Consider the following 14,592-nt stretch of genomic DNA (forward strand, 5'->3'; position numbering starts at 1 on the left):
TGGGGTAGAACTTGGCTTTTATTCTCCAGCACACTGCTCCAGAGATAACAGAAAAAAGAAACAGCTCAGGTTTTGGGACAGCACATCCAGCAAACAAGAGGGGGGGGAAATTGTTTTATAAAAGAAAAATCAGGAGAATAACAGAAGTTTGGAACATAAAGAACTAAACACTGTCAGTACTTGCATAGCACTAGCAGTAATCAGGAAATACAGTAGATGGCTATAAAACTTGCAAAAGCAAACTGCTCCAACAGCTCTAGTAGCAAATGAGGAGCCTTCTGGAAAAAAAAAATAAATACAAGGAAGACTTTTTTGGTACTTCTCCTTTTTATATCCACGATGTAATGTCATCTGTTACAACATAATCCCTGCCATTGCCCTTGAAAATCAAGGCCTGTGTCCTCAGGAAGGCTGCAGTAACTAGTCAGAGAGTCCTGTAACTGGATGCAAGTTTCAGTAACAGTCCAAGGTTCTAACCAGACTTGAAAAGAAGAATAGCGACTTGGCCGAGGTAGAAGTAGATGAAGTGCTTGGTCTCATGAGTCACGTAGCTGCCAAAATTCCTTCCCACAATACAGTGCCAAGTGGGATTGTATTTCTTGTCAAACTCCTGCAAAACAGATCACTACAAATTAAGAACTCTTCTAATAGGTGTTCACTGTCTGAGCAAGGCAATCAGAGGAAGAACAGATGCTCTTAAGTATGAGGATTATTTTATTTACATCTTATTGTTCACCTGCTGCTTAGTCAGACACACAAAAACCCCACAGCGCTTCCCAACTGAGCGGTAGCAAGTTTAAAACATTACTTTTGTTGAAGTAGTCTTCTATTCCCCCATAATTCATAACGTGATTGCATCTACAATTCCCAAGTAAAAGATTCACCATTAGTTTTGTACCCACAGAGACAAAGATGTAATTTAGACTTCACTGTTTATCAGCAGCACAGCTGCTAAACAGAAAATTCTCTGCCACATGCTCTGTAACAACAGAATGATCAATAAATCTAAGCAGTTGTGCTTCACATATTTTCAAACAGATCCTCTATTAATTCCCAGTAGTTGCTACAAAGGATATAGGAAAAGTACTAAACTCTCTTTTCAACTTTCATAGGTACTTTCTGCATCTAGAGAATAAAAACCTTTCCATATTCTGGTCATAGCAAACTAGTATTTCTTTAGCAAAAGCAGTCATTCTGCACGGATCAATTACTTCTCACGTTAGAGAAGCTTCTCCACCCCAGGTATCCCATATTTTCAAGTTACCTCCACCCCAGGCAGAGCAAAGCCTCAGGCTCCGAGTGGTACAGCGGCAGAACAACTCCAGCTGGGTGCCTTCAGAAGGACCCCGAACAAAGAAATTGCCAGGCAATAACACCCTCCCAATCTCCGTTCCCTACCCTTCACAGTTCAGACCAGTAACAACATTAGGGTCTGGGGACTTCTTGTTCTTTATTGCATCTTTTCATTGTCTCTGGACAGTCTTTTTAAATCTCTCATGTTGTGATTTCTGCTGACAGCTATAACTTCCTTATTTTCCAGCTTGAACTAGCTCCTGAGGCCCTTTTTCACAGCGCTAGGTAAAAGTTAACATATCTATGTGAAAATTCACAGCTTGTGGCCTAAACCTTTATCAAAATTAGCTCCTCATGCCAAGCAGTTAACTCCAGACAGTTTCAGTCCAATCGGCCTTAACAATTCAACAGTTCTTCCCCTCAGATCACTTGAACTTCTACTGACGCACTTTGATTTCTCCGTTCCCGAGCTGACGAAGCAGGAAATAAAATCTGAACTAGATCTTTCTCATGTATTGTTAATCCTACATAAAGGACAACACAGATGTTGCAAACAACAGATAATCAGTGCCACCAGGATTTTCTTTTTCTTTTGTGCTTGTATCTCTACATAAGGAGAGGTGTGATTACAGAGAATTGCAGAAAATTACTTTTACCCTTCTATTTTTGATCCAGCTGGCAAGAACTGCAAAGAGATCCTTAAGATTAAGTTAAATGCAGTTGAAACCGAGAAGAACAAGGTTTCTCTCAGAGGAAAACCACAGGACAGCTCAATAGAGCCCCTGTGTTTTGTACCAGCTCATCAGTCGCAGGGACAGTCAGCTGCCACTCTATCCTCACATGGACAGTGACAACAAAAAGGCCATAAGCAGAAAGTACCGCAAGAAAAAAGCAACACCTAGAAAGGTCCACGTAAAGGGTGGGTAAAGGAATACACGGACATCAGCCATAAGAGAAAATCCAACTTGATTATCTAGCGTCACTGGGACTTGTTTTTCTAGCACTACTTGCCTAGCAACATTCTCCCCAATTGATTTTTCATGTGCATAGAGATATGAACACATTACAAGCCAACATCTACCTTCTTTATGTGAGCAGCGATGTCCTTCTCAATGTTGTACTTCTCCAGAGCTTGAGTTGCACATTCCACAGCGTCTTGCTGCATCTCTTCTGACATGTCCGCATTTTTGATCACTGCCTTTCGATCGCTCATGATTGCCTGCTTGGAGAAAAAAAAAAACAAGGAAATTCAGAGTAGCAGGAGCACCTGGCGGACCCACCTGCGGCCGAGCGGCCGCACAGGTATCGCCGTTCCCGGCGCGCTCCCGGGCGCCGCGCGGTGCCCCCGCCCCGGCCGGGCCCGGCCCCGGGCACAGCCCGAGCGGCGGCGGCTCAAACGCCGCTCCCGTTCCGCACCCGCTCTCCGCTCCGCCGGCAGCCGCACCGGCACCGCCGCCCTCCCGGCCCCGCTCCGGCCCCGCCGCCGCCCGGGAGCTCCGCCGGAGAGCGCGGCCGCTCCACGGCCCGGCCCGACCGCCCTGCCCTCTGCACGCGCGGCCGAGGGCTCGGAGCCCCGCCCGGCTACAGGTGCCGCCGGCAGCTGCCGGGGATGCGGGAAAACCGGAGGCGGCGGCCGGGGAAGAGCCCAATCACTGGGGCTGCCCAGTCCCAGACTTCCCGAGCCGGACCCGGCCCCTCTCGGCAGCTGTCCCTGCCCAATGCTCAAGGCCGGCAATGCCTTGCGCTCACCGTCGAGCGGGCGCCGCGATGTCAGCGCGATGCGGATGTGGAGCCGGTGAGGGCGCGGGACGGCGCGGACTGAGGCACGCACTCGGCTCCGCCGCCGCGGCTGTTTAACCGACCCGCGCGCGCCGCCGGCGCCTCCGAGCGCCCCCAGCCCCGCCCCCTCAGACCCGGCCGCCAGCCATTGGTCACCGGCACCATCACCCCGAGATCTTATTGGCCCCGGTCCGGCGCTCTTGCAGGGTTTTGCCGCAGCAATTTCTTTCAGCCCGGCATGCCTTGCGGCCGTTTCCATGGCGACCGGTGGCCGCGGTGATGCGCGGCGGGGCACGGCCTTGGGGCGGCCCCGGGGCCCCAGCGCCGGCCGGGCCAGGACTGCTGGCTCTCGGGCCGTGCGGAGCCCTTCCCCGTCCCTTTGTTTTTTTTCTTCACGGCTGAGCTGCTTGAACGCGGGAAGGAAGAAGGGGAAGGAATAACCCCGAACACCGGTACAGGTTGGGGGCTGACCGGCCGGAAAGCAGCTCTGCGGAGATGGAACTTAGGGTCCTCGTGGACAACAAGCTGTCCCTGGGCCAGCAGTGTGCCTTGGGGGCCAAGAAAGCCAATGGAATCCTGGGGAGCATTAGGGAGAGCATTGCCAGCAGGTCAGGGAGGTGATCCTGCCCCTCTGCTCAGCCCCCGTGAGGCACATCTGGAGTGCTTTGTCCAGTTCGGGGCTCCTCAGGACAAGGGAGACACGGGGCTCCTGGAGCGGGTCCCGTGGAGGGCAGCACGGGTGGTTAAAGGACCGGAGTATCTCTGCTGTGAGGGAAGGCTGGGCAAGCTGGGCCCATTCAGCCTCGAGAAAAGATGACAGGGGACCTCATTAACGTGTATAAATATCTAAAGGTTGGGTGTCAGAGAATGGACCAGGGTCTTCTCGGTGGTACTGAGGAATAGGACAAGAGGCAGAAAACAGGCAGAAACATGGACAGGAAGTTCCACCTGAGCATGAAGAAAAACTTCTTCACTGTGCGGGTAACTGTGCACTGGTACAGGTTGCCCACAGAGGTTGTGGAGTCTCCCTCAGTGGAGATATTCTGGAACCATTTGGACACAATCCTGTGCCATGTGCTCTGAGCTGACCCTGCTGGAGCAGGAAGGTTGGACCAAATGACCCACAGTGGTCCCAGCTTGACCCGTTCTGTGACTCTGTGAATGCAGGTGGTCACTGGTGTCTGTGCAGTGTCTGTGACTATAGTTGAGGCTGAGAAAAATGCCCAACAAAACCAAATATGATGCTTTGGAGGGCGTCCTGCTGCAAAGAACGTAGAGTTAAAAAAAATATTATATGAGAAAAACTGGAGAAAATCATGGTGTGGTGTGATGATGGTGCTAAAAGTCCCAATATGGCAGGAAGGTCCTGGGTGAGGGAGCCCAGCTCATGGCCTGGGAATGCAGTCCCTGGGCTGATGTTAACAGCGTGAAGTCATCTCTCCTGAGAATGGGTTAAGTAATTTCTTTGGATATACAAAGCTGGCAGAACTCCTGGATGATTCAAATAATGTGATAAGCAGGGCAGGTTTCCGGGGGGGAAAAAAAAAAAAAATATATATATATATATATATATATATATATATATATATATATATATATATATATATATATAAAAAGGTTTCCAGTATGTCCTAATGCTCCTGACCAGAATCAAGGCACCTTTCACTCCTCCTTGCAAGTCATCAGAACCTGCAAACCCTCCTTCCTGTTCCCCACGAGGCTTCACTTTAAGTGAAGAAAACTACAAAATTAGAAATCTAAAGTAGAACTAAATAAAGTTAAATTAAAGAAAAGTTGAAGAAAACTATTTGCAAAATGACTCGAGTACACCGTGAGGGTTGTGTTGGGTTTTTGGGTCATGTTTGTCCTCGTAGCACAGATGCCGTTGCGCCGCGGAGCAGCGGTGGCACCGGGGGGGTTCGGTGACCGCGTCCGGCAGAAGCGGCGTCCGCATGGGCTGCGGAGAACGCGCGGCTCCCGGGCCGGTCCCGGTGTGAGCGGAGCCCGGCGGGGCTCCCGGGCCGGTCCCGGTGTGAGCGGAGCCCGGCGGGGCTCCCGGGCCGGTGCCGGTGTGAGCGGAGCCCGGCGGAGGGCGGCTCCCGGGCCGGTCCCGGTGTGAGCGGAGCCCGGCGGGGCTCCCGGGCCGGTCCCGGTGTGAGCGGAGCCCGGCGGAGGGCGGCTCCCGGGCCGGTGCCGGTGTGAGCGGAGCCCGGCGGAGCTCCCGGGCCGGTCCCGGTGTGAGGAGAGCCCGGCGGAGCCCCCGGGCCGGTGCCGGTGTGAGCAGAGGCGGCGGCGGAGCTCCCGGGCCGGTGCCGGTGTGAGCAGAGGCGGCGGCGGAGCTCCCGGGCCGGTGCCGGTGTGAGCAGCCCCGGGAGCGCCGCCCCCGCCCCGCGCCGCCCCCGCCCCGCCGGTGCGCTGCCCGAAGATGGCGGCCGCGCGGCTGTGGCGGTGCCGCTGCCGGGCGCTGCTCTCCGGGCCCGCCGGGGCGCTGCGGGCACGCCGCGGTTTGGCCGCGGGGCCGGAGATGCACTTTGGCTTCCAGACCGTGACGGAGGAGGAGAGGAGGGAGAAAAGTGAGGGCGGCGGCGGCGGGAGAGGGCGGGCTGGGCCCGAGCTGGGCTCCCGGGCAGCCGGTGACGGTTCTCCAGCGTGCTGGGGACGTGTTTGGGGCTGGGCCCTTGTCTGAGGCGTTGCCAGGACTCTCGGTGAATAATATCGCTGTTACTTCCCTCAGCTCGGGAAACCTGTGTTTCTCCAGAAACCTTTGTCGGGCAACAAGCTCAGTAGGGTTCGGTCTTTTTTTTTTTTTTTTGTAATGAGTTCTCGTGTGATTGTTCAGCTCCACATAGTGACAGACCTCCACAGGGCAATAAAGGACACGTTTTACTTAGACATAAGCGTTTTAAAGTAAATTGCATCTCATTCCCGTGTCCTTTCTTTGCAGTTTACCAGGTCTTTGAAAATGTGGCCAAGAAATACGATGTAATGAATGATTCAATGACCCTAGGAATTCATCGGGTGTGGAAGGATATCCTCGTGCATAAAATGAACCCTTGCCCAGGAACACTCCTCCTTGATGTTGCTGGGGGAACAGGTAAATCATTTTGGTCAGTCCCACGTGACAATGCCACACTGTTTTTCAGCTATTTGAGTCTGCTCAGAATTACGTTGCCTGCCGTTGTTTTTTTTTTTTTCCCCTCACTCTTAGCTCCTTGTGTTTTAAACTAGTGAATCATCTACTTGACTTTGTAAGAGAAGGGTTGGTAACTAATAACTTCGTGTTTTGTAATATCTTGCTTTAAGGGTCTGAAAGTGTTATAGTCCTGAGATGATACATTATGGAAAACTGTGTGAATTTGTAGAATTTCATGGACTCTTTGATTTTAGTAAGTTCCCTTTTTGTCTGTATACATGTACACACACACTCTGTATCCATACAGTGGGTCTCAGAGGATGCTTTTATAAAAATATATGACTGAAAAGAAATAGTAAGTCAACTGGATGTTCAAAACCTTATGTTTCCACTTCCTGGAGTCAGAAGACATTCCAAAATGTGTATCCTTCCTTTTAAACAACTGCAGGTGACATTGCCTTTCGGTTCATTAATTACGTTCACTCTGTACGACAACGCCAGCTCCAGAGGAAGCTCAAGCACAATCAGAATTTGTCATGGCAGGAAATTTTTGACAGTTACCAGAAAGACCAATTTGACTCACTAGGGGATTCCCAAGTGGTGGTCTGTGACATCAACAGAGAAATGTTAAAAGTTGGGAAGCAGAAAGCACAGCATCTTGGCTACTCTGAAGGTAAATAATGCATTGTACCATGGCAGTAACGTTCCTGATAGCAAGAAATTGTGAGGGGCAGAGGGTTTTTTGATGTTTCCTTGTGTACATTCACCAAGAGTGGGAGTTGTGCATGGGGAAAAGGAACATGAGTTGCACAGTCACTGATTGTGCATTTTATCTGCTTGCCAGTAATCTGGACATCGATGCTCCACAGATAGACCTGGTCTTGATCCTTTGGGGACCTGGAAGCAGCACAGCTGCAACTGCATCACATATTGATGGTCCTGATGGAGGGAGTGTAGCTTTTCATGTTCCTCAGCTTGTGCAACACATTTCTAGCAAAATGTGTTGTGTTGGCCATTGTTGCATGTTAATTGTCTGTAGCTACACTTTGAGCAGAGATTCTCTTTTTATAACTTTGCCACAAACAAATGCCAGCCAACAGTGCTTTCCACCATGATGCAAGTTTTGGGTAAAATTTTTGTGGCACATACACGTTAGGTGTATGGGCCACAAAATGGAAACATTTGTTTTCAAATCATTTAAAAATAATAAATTCCTTCTAGAATGGGTAAGTTCTGGCCTTTCTGGAGCAGTCTGGGTTCAGTTCTGTGACTTGTCTTTCACTCCAGGCTTGTCCTGGGTACTTGGGAATGCTGAAGAGTTGCCCTTTGATGATGATAAGTTTGATGTTTACACAATTGCCTTTGGAATCCGAAACGTGACTCGTATTGATTTGGTAAGTTACTATAGCATAACCTGACATGGGGTCCTTATGATTTTTTGTTCTACAAAGGAAGCAAAGTAGGAACTCCTTTGGATAAAGAAAGATCCTAGTCTACTCCTGAAACATTTAAAATAAGTGACATATAGTATGCAACTTGTTTGAATGAAAAATGCAGTTAAGTGTTCCACCTTTGTCATAAAACGATAGATTTATACCAGTTGCACCCAATCTTTCCAGCTTGGCAAGCCACACCGTCTCTTCCTGAGGCAAAGGGCTGGATGCTACAGTCATTCCCCACCTTCTCCTGACCCATGGCATGGCTGGATATACACACGCACAGTGCAGGCTGTCTGCATGTCTCCAATCTTCCTGCAGCACCTGATCTATATCCCACCAACAGTGGGTCCAATGCTTCCTGTCCCCTTGTGTTTCCCTGCCTGAGCCAACAGAACTGCAGGAGCAGAGTGGGGAGGAGGTGCTGCGCCCACTGCTGTCAGACCAGCCCGTTCAGCCCACTCCTGCTGAGGGTCTTTACACTGGCTGGTGGCGGGGCTCCCTATAAAGAACAAGTATGGTTTAAATTAGGATAAGTAGTACTCTTTGTTCTAAACTATCTCTGTCCTTTGAGAAGGACTGGCTGTTGAGGGGGTGACACCTGTCTGGATGCACTAGTTGTCTGTTTTGGAGGAGTGTGTTACAACCTTGGCAGATCTCCTGTGGAAGGTGAAGCACTTGGATCCAAACCACCTTGAACCATATGTCTTTGAACTTAATGTGCATGGGTTTTCCTGGTGCTTTGTCTGCACCCTTCCAAAGCACAGGATCTTTGCCTTCATGCATACAGCAGTCTGGTAGCAGAGCTCCCTGGAGACCTGATACAAAACACACCCAAGCTGCCAACTCTTTTGCAGAGCTCCTGTGTAGTGTTTATATTTTATCCCATAGGAACAGGACAGTTGAAGTCAAGCACATGTACAACCTCCAGAAGTTCTGGAATAGAACTCTGCTCTTGTATGTAAGAACATACAGTTTTAAACAGGATTTTGTCTAGATTCTTGTTAGGTACTCTATTTTGATGCAGGATAGAATTTTCAAAGTAGCCAAAGATTTTCTTCTTCTTTGTCTTTCCTTCCTGTTCTTACACATTGCTCATCCGAAACCCAGTATCCTTCCTTCTTTGAACCTTTGGGTGTGCCTCCCAGTAAAATCTTTTCTTTTGATTAAAAAAAAATTATCATGCTCGTTTTTGATTTTCAGTTTCTTGTAGCTGAGTCACCTTCTCCCTTTTGTGTTTAGTCTGTAATTACAAGAGCTCTGCCAACAAACTTTCACTGTGAGTAGGAAAACAGAAGAAAATTGCAAACCCGACATCACAGTTTTGACACAAAGCCTTGTAAAAATCTATTTGTGTAACAGCAAGAGTATTTGTGGTTTGGGTTTGTGGCACAGTTGGTTTTGGTTTTTTTTTACTTGTCTTGGGATGCTTCTCTCCAGTAAATAGTGCAGATGGCCAGTCAGAATAATCTTCATTCCCTTCAGTTCATCAGAGTTGCATGGTAATACCACATGGCATGATAATAGGCAGGTGCTGTTCTACAGAATCAAACTTATCACATCTACTTTGTCTCAGGCACTTCAGGAGGCCTATCGTGTGCTGAAACCAGGAGGAAGATTTCTCTGCCTTGAATTTAGTCATGTCAGCAACCCTCTGCTTTCCAGGTAGGGACATGGTGACATGTTCATTTATGCCATGTCACAAAGCTCTCTTGTTTGTATTCAGACAGAGTAAGAGGGGGAGACACTTTGAGACCATATCTTGGTGCACTTTTACAGTCAGCTGCAGACTGCATAGCATAGTGGCGCAGAGACCAGCTCGTGTTGGAGAGGGTTTAAATTTGTTAATCTGTGTTTTCTGTCTCTCTGTGCAGGCTCTATGATCTCTACAGTTTCCAGGTTATCCCTGTTCTGGGGGAGGTTATTGCTGGTGACTGGAGGTCTTACCAGTATCTTGTGGAGAGCATCCGACAGTTCCCCCCTCAGGTAAGGCAGGATTTCCCAAAATTCATTAGCACACAAAACACAATTCCAACACAATCTTGTGGCCAGCTGGCTTATGGGCCTTCAGGTTGTTAATAATTATGGCACTTATTTTTCAGGAGGAGCTGAAGGCAATGATAGAAGATGCAGGCTTTTTCAAAGTGGATTATGACAATTTAAACTTTGGCATTGTTGCCATTCACTCAGGTTTCAAACTGTGAGTCTGTGTAGCAAAACACCAAAAATATAATTTTCATGAGGAATATGGAAGCTGTGGAATTTTGACAGTATCAAGAGGAGTTCCAAGAACTTGTGCAGCAGATACTTGCTCAGCAGCCAGACTCAGAAGAACACGAAGTTACTCTCCACACCAGGAAACCTGAGGAGTGACTCCAGTGGTGTTTCTTACACCTGCATTTCCCTTCAAGTGCAGTGGAAAGGATATGGCCAAAAACTGAGCAACGCTAACAACTGGAGCAAGTTGGCAGTGGGTGTGGATACAGAAACAGACTGATTAGGCTTCAAATAAGATGCCTTTCTTTTTACTAAGCCTTAAGAAGGATGTTAACTTGTGAGAAGTAACTTGGATTTTTGACGTAACTATGGACTTTAATGAAGCTGTTATTATCTTTGTCATGTGGAGTTTAAGGATTTTTTCCCATGACTGCTTTACTTCTTTCAAAGGCAGATGGAAGGCTTATGAAATAAAAGGGCTCTGCATCAACTTTTTTCCACTTAAATCAGTCTTGTAAGAAGGTTTCCTAAGGAAGGATGGACTTGGGGTATGGGAGTAGAGGTGGGGATGTTCATCCTTCATTTACATGGCAATAAAGAGGGTAATGCAAGAGTGCAAAGGGATAAACTTGTTCCAACAGTTTTATTAGCAAAGAAGCCATCTTTTGAAAGAAAATAAATACAAGGAAGACATTTTTGCTTTTCTATATAGCCACAATGAAAATACCAGCCGCTACAGCGAAATCCCTGACCATTAACAACACAACAAAAGACCTGAAGATCAAGATGTGTTTCCCCAGGAAGGCTGAAGGTGGGAATCTGTGCAGTCCTGTACCCAGGTGCAAGTTTCAGTAACAGTTCAAGGTTCTAACCAGATTTGAAAAGAAGAATAGCGACTTGGCCGAGGTAGAAGTAGATGAAGTGCTTGGTCTCATGAGTCACGTAGCTGCCAAAATTCCTTCCCACAATGCAGTGCCACGTGGGATTGTATTTCTTGTCAAATTCCTACAGAACAGGGAATTAGAAAGTCAGCATTTTCATGGTAATTATACTAATATTGTCTAACAGTTGGGGAGGTTTTTTTGGCAATGATTTGTCACTTGTTAACAAGTATCACTTTTGGAAGAAGGCAATTAAGGAGCAGCATATGCTCTTAAGCACAAGGATCATCTGTCACTTTATAACTCATCTGCTGCTTAGTCATACAAAAAAAAAAAAAAGCTTCCAAGCAGGGCAGGAATAAGCTTAAAACGTTTGTAGAGGTGACTTCTCCCCTAAAGTCATGATCTCAAACTGTAACTTCTAAGAATTTGTCTGCTTGTTCTGAATCTCCAAAGAAACTGCTGTTTTGACTTCATTAGGTGTTTTTTTTTGTTTGTTTTTTTTGCAATAAGGATGCTGAAAGGACACTTGATGGAAAATTCTCTGCCACATCCCTGACACCTGATCATGAGATGATGTTGTGACACGCTGCTACAGGAGCCTGCTACAAATAAACTCCCGTGTGCAGGTCCACAGTGAGCACACCCATGCAATCAGTGGATTTGTACTGCAGCACCTAACAGCTGTCAGCTGAAGAGATTTTTCTGAGGACATGGAAGTTTCTGTTCTGCTCAACCAAACCCTTCAGCTCCCTGCAGCTCAGTCAGACTCCCAGTAGGAGTCAAGAAAGAAAATGTGACGAACTGTAAGCTATGAACCATCTGTTCATGCAGCATTAGCATGAACAGCTTGTCTTACATGAGGTGGGAAAGGGAAAAAACCAAACCCACTTATTACATGGCAAACCACCACTCTTTAAATAGGCTGCACAGAGCCCATGTCCTGTACCAGCTCGTCAGTCACAGGGACAGTCAGCTGCCACTCTATCCTCACATGGACAATGTGACACTGGCAGAAAAGGTGTAAGACACTATGAGAGAAAAGCAGAACGACCGAGAAAGGTCCACATAAAGGGTGGGGAAAGGAACAGAAAGAGAGAAAGTCTAACTTGATAATCTAGTGCCTCTAGAACTCGTTTCTCTAGAGCTACGTGCCTAGCAGGATTCTCCCCAATTGATTTTTCATGAGCACATTACAAGCCAACATCTACCTTCTTTATGTGAGCAGCGATGTCCTTCTCAATGTTGTACTTCTCCAGAGCTTGAGTTGCACATTCCACCGAGTCCTGCTGCATCTCTTCTGACATGTCCGCATTTTTGATCACTGCCTTTCGATCACTCATGATTGCCTGCTTGGAGAAAAAAAAAAACAAGGAAATTCAGAGTAGCAGGAGCACCTGGCGGACCCACCTGCTGCCGAGCGGCCGCACAGGTATCGCCGTTCCCGGCGCGCTCCCGGGCGCCGCGCGGTGCCCCCGCCCCGGCCGGGCACGGCCCCGGGCACAGCCCGAGCGGCGGCGGCTCAAACGCCGCTCCCGTTCCGCACCCGCTCTCCGCCCCGCCGGCAGCCGCACCGGCACCGCCGCCCTCCCGGCCCTCCCCGGCCCCGCTCCGGCCCCGCCGCCGCCCGGGAGCTCCGCCGGAGAGCGCGGCCGCTCCACGGCCCGGCCCGACCGCCCTGCCCTCTGCACGCGCGGCCGAGGGCTCGGAGCCCCGCCCGGCTACAGGTGCCGCCGGCAGCTGTCGGGGATGCGGGAAAACCGGAGGCGGCGGCCGGGGAAGAGTCCAGGCACGGGGGAGCCGGTGGGACACGGAGGGTCCCCGGATACCGGGATGGCCGAGTCCCTCCCGGAGCCGCCCGCGCCCCGTCGCTCACCGTTCGGGCGCTGCGGGACCGGCGCGGTGCAGAGCGGACAGCGCTGCGTTCCGGTCCGTGCGCGCCTCGCAGCGCCTCAGCTCCGCCCCCTGCGCGCCGGCCACCCCCCATTGGCCACGGGCACCGCCTCCCGGGCGCCCATTGGTCAGTGCCGCCGATCTCCGAGCGCCCATTGGCTGCGGCGTGGCGTCCGGCAGGGTTTTACTGCGGCGTTGTGTTGCGGCCCGGGATGCCCCGCGCCGCGTCCGTTCCCATGGCGACCGTGGGGCTGCGGGGCGGTAACGGGAGAGCCGGGCGCAGGTTTGGGCATGAGCACGGAGATTTGGCTGTGCAGGGAAAGCTTCCAGCCATGACTGCCGTGTTACTGCTCTGCTGCTCCTCTGCAGGGGAGCTTTGAGTTGGACATGAGGAGGAATTTTGTCACAGGGTGATTAGAGATTGGAAGAGGCTGCGCAGGGAGGTGGTGGTGTCAATGTCCCTGGAGGTGTTTACGGAAAGACTGGACATGACACAGTGCCGTGTCATGCTGGTGGTTCGGTCACCGATTGGCCTCGATGATCTCAGAGGTCTTTTCCAATCTAAATCTGTGATTCTGCGTGGCATTTATCAGGTGATCCCGGGTAAAGAGCTGTTCCTTAAAATATGCTCAGTCTCCAAGGCATTGTAATGTGTCCACCAGCTTCTGTAAAATACCTCTCCATAGTTGATATGAGGGCCCCGAAAGCCATTTTATTACTTGCCCTGGCCTGGATTACATAGATACTCCAGTTTAACCAATAATCTCTGCAACAGCCTGTTTCTCTGTGGAACAAGCTCTTGTTGGGAATAGCCCTTTCAATAGTATGTGATATTACTGAAGAATACTGGGATATTATCTGGGGCAGCTGTGTCAGTAATATGCCCTTTACTGGGAGTGAAGCCCACCCATGTCAAAGGAAGGAGTTCCACAGCTTGTGAATGGCACTTGATCACTCGTCCTGTTCACTTGTCTGTTTTCAGTCGTGTCTTTTCAAGTCACACCAAGTGACCTCTGATAGAAATCTCTGACCCATGTTTACTGGGTATGATCAAGTCAGCTGCAAACTTTGTTCCTTTAGTGAATCAAATCTATCAAAATTTTATGCCATCTTTTGCAGACCTCACTATTTCTGCAACTCTTGCCTTTTTTTTTGTTTGTGTTTGGTTTGGGGGTTATTTTGGTTGGTTAAGTTGGGTTGGTTTTGTTTGGGGTTTTTTTTGTTTAAATGAAGCAAGATGTTTTGGTAGATCCTCAGTGCTCTGTTTTCTTAGTTTCACTCTCCCTGGGGCACTTTCTGCTTACACTCTTGTCAGCAGATAGAAAACTGCTGCTGAGTCTTCCGCAGCTGGTGATCTGTTAATAACAGGACTCTGAACCATGTCTACAACAAACAGCACAGGATGACTTAAAAGAGGTTTTTAAATACTGGTTGGTAGGACTCCCATTTCCTTGTTGAAATTTTAAAAAAAGCCCACCTCAAGAGGAGTCATTCACCTCACTTGAAATGTAAATATTTTGCTTATTCATACAGTGTAGTTACCTGCTCAGTGTCATTCAGAGCAAAAGCAGTGTAACTGCAAGCAACTCTTTGCTTTTGCAAACTCTAAGGCAACCTCAGAAGAATATACTGCCCCCAGAAATACTGAAACTGCATAATGTAGTGGTTTTGTCTCTCTAGAATATCTCAGAAATAACTCCAGGTTTTAGCATTCCAAATGGAGATACAGTTCACAACTTTGCTTGTGTGCTAGAAACATGAAGAAGTTTTGAGTGGTCTTGGGGCCACAGTAATTAATTTCCAGAACTGTGTTCAGTATCTGCAGCACTGGCAGTAGTTCTTTGAGTACTGGACAGTTTTGTGCTGACAGAACGGAACCATTTAACAATCTTCAACGACACCCATGAATCTCTGAGGAGGTGGCTGTGTTTGGTAGCTGCGGGCAAATTTCTCTGCATTT

The 14,592-nt window shown here is 49.0% G+C and overlaps 2 protein-coding genes and 1 pseudogene across 3 annotated transcripts; 1 reads left to right on the forward strand and 2 right to left on the reverse strand.

The window, feature by feature from the left end:
* On the reverse strand, positions 1-3,200 carry LOC136298850 (dynein light chain 1, cytoplasmic). Of its 2 annotated transcripts, none has more exons than XM_066199891.1 (3): positions 3,043-3,200; positions 2,375-2,515; positions 1-610 (listed from the first exon to the last, which is right to left on the reverse strand). In XM_066199891.1, the coding sequence occupies exons 2-3, from the start codon at positions 2,504-2,506 to the stop codon at positions 473-475; spliced, it is 270 nt and encodes an 89-aa protein (XP_066055988.1). In that variant the 5' UTR covers positions 2,507-2,515; positions 3,043-3,200; the 3' UTR covers positions 1-472. The 2 variants fall into 2 exon arrangements, with proteins under 2 accessions (XP_066055988.1, XP_066055987.1); XM_066199890.1 differs by having other exon boundaries at positions 2,375-2,512; positions 3,043-3,198.
* A 2,291-nt stretch (positions 3,201-5,491) lies between these two features.
* Positions 5,492-10,401, forward strand: COQ5 (coenzyme Q5, methyltransferase). Its single transcript, XM_066199779.1, has 7 exons — positions 5,492-5,645; positions 6,017-6,166; positions 6,654-6,878; positions 7,493-7,599; positions 9,218-9,306; positions 9,516-9,627; positions 9,744-10,401. Exons 1-7 carry the CDS (start codon positions 5,498-5,500, stop codon positions 9,843-9,845), a joined length of 933 nt encoding a protein of 310 aa, XP_066055876.1. The 5' UTR covers positions 5,492-5,497; the 3' UTR covers positions 9,846-10,401.
* An 81-nt stretch (positions 10,402-10,482) lies between these two features.
* Positions 10,483-12,757, reverse strand: LOC136298785 (dynein light chain 1, cytoplasmic-like; annotated as a pseudogene).
* Positions 12,758-14,592: the final 1,835 nt, after the last annotated feature.

Source organism: Chamaea fasciata, unplaced genomic scaffold (assembly GCF_029207755.1).
Source record: "Chamaea fasciata isolate MVZ Bird 193981 ecotype frontalis unplaced genomic scaffold, bChaFas1.0.hap1 SCAF_18, whole genome shotgun sequence".
Classification (NCBI taxonomy): Eukaryota; Metazoa; Chordata; class Aves; order Passeriformes; family Sylviidae; genus Chamaea; species Chamaea fasciata.

Bases quoted from the DNA above. Each gene is read 5' to 3' on its own strand.
- LOC136298850 (XM_066199891.1), bottom strand. From the start codon at position 2,506: ATGAGCGATCGAAAGGCAGTGATCAAAAATGCGGACATGTCAGAAGAG. The intron at 611-2,374 runs GTAGATGTTGGC...TCTGTTTTGCAG, and splicing joins TCGCTGCTCACATAAAGAAG to GAGTTTGACAAGAAATACAA.
- COQ5 (XM_066199779.1), top strand. From the start codon at position 5,498: ATGGCGGCCGCGCGGCTGTGGCGGTGCCGCTGCCGGGCGCTGCTCTCC. The intron at 6,879-7,492 runs GTAAATAATGCA...CTTTCACTCCAG, and splicing joins GCATCTTGGCTACTCTGAAG to GCTTGTCCTGGGTACTTGGG. The intron at 9,307-9,515 runs GTAGGGACATGG...CTCTCTGTGCAG, and splicing joins AGCAACCCTCTGCTTTCCAG to GCTCTATGATCTCTACAGTT.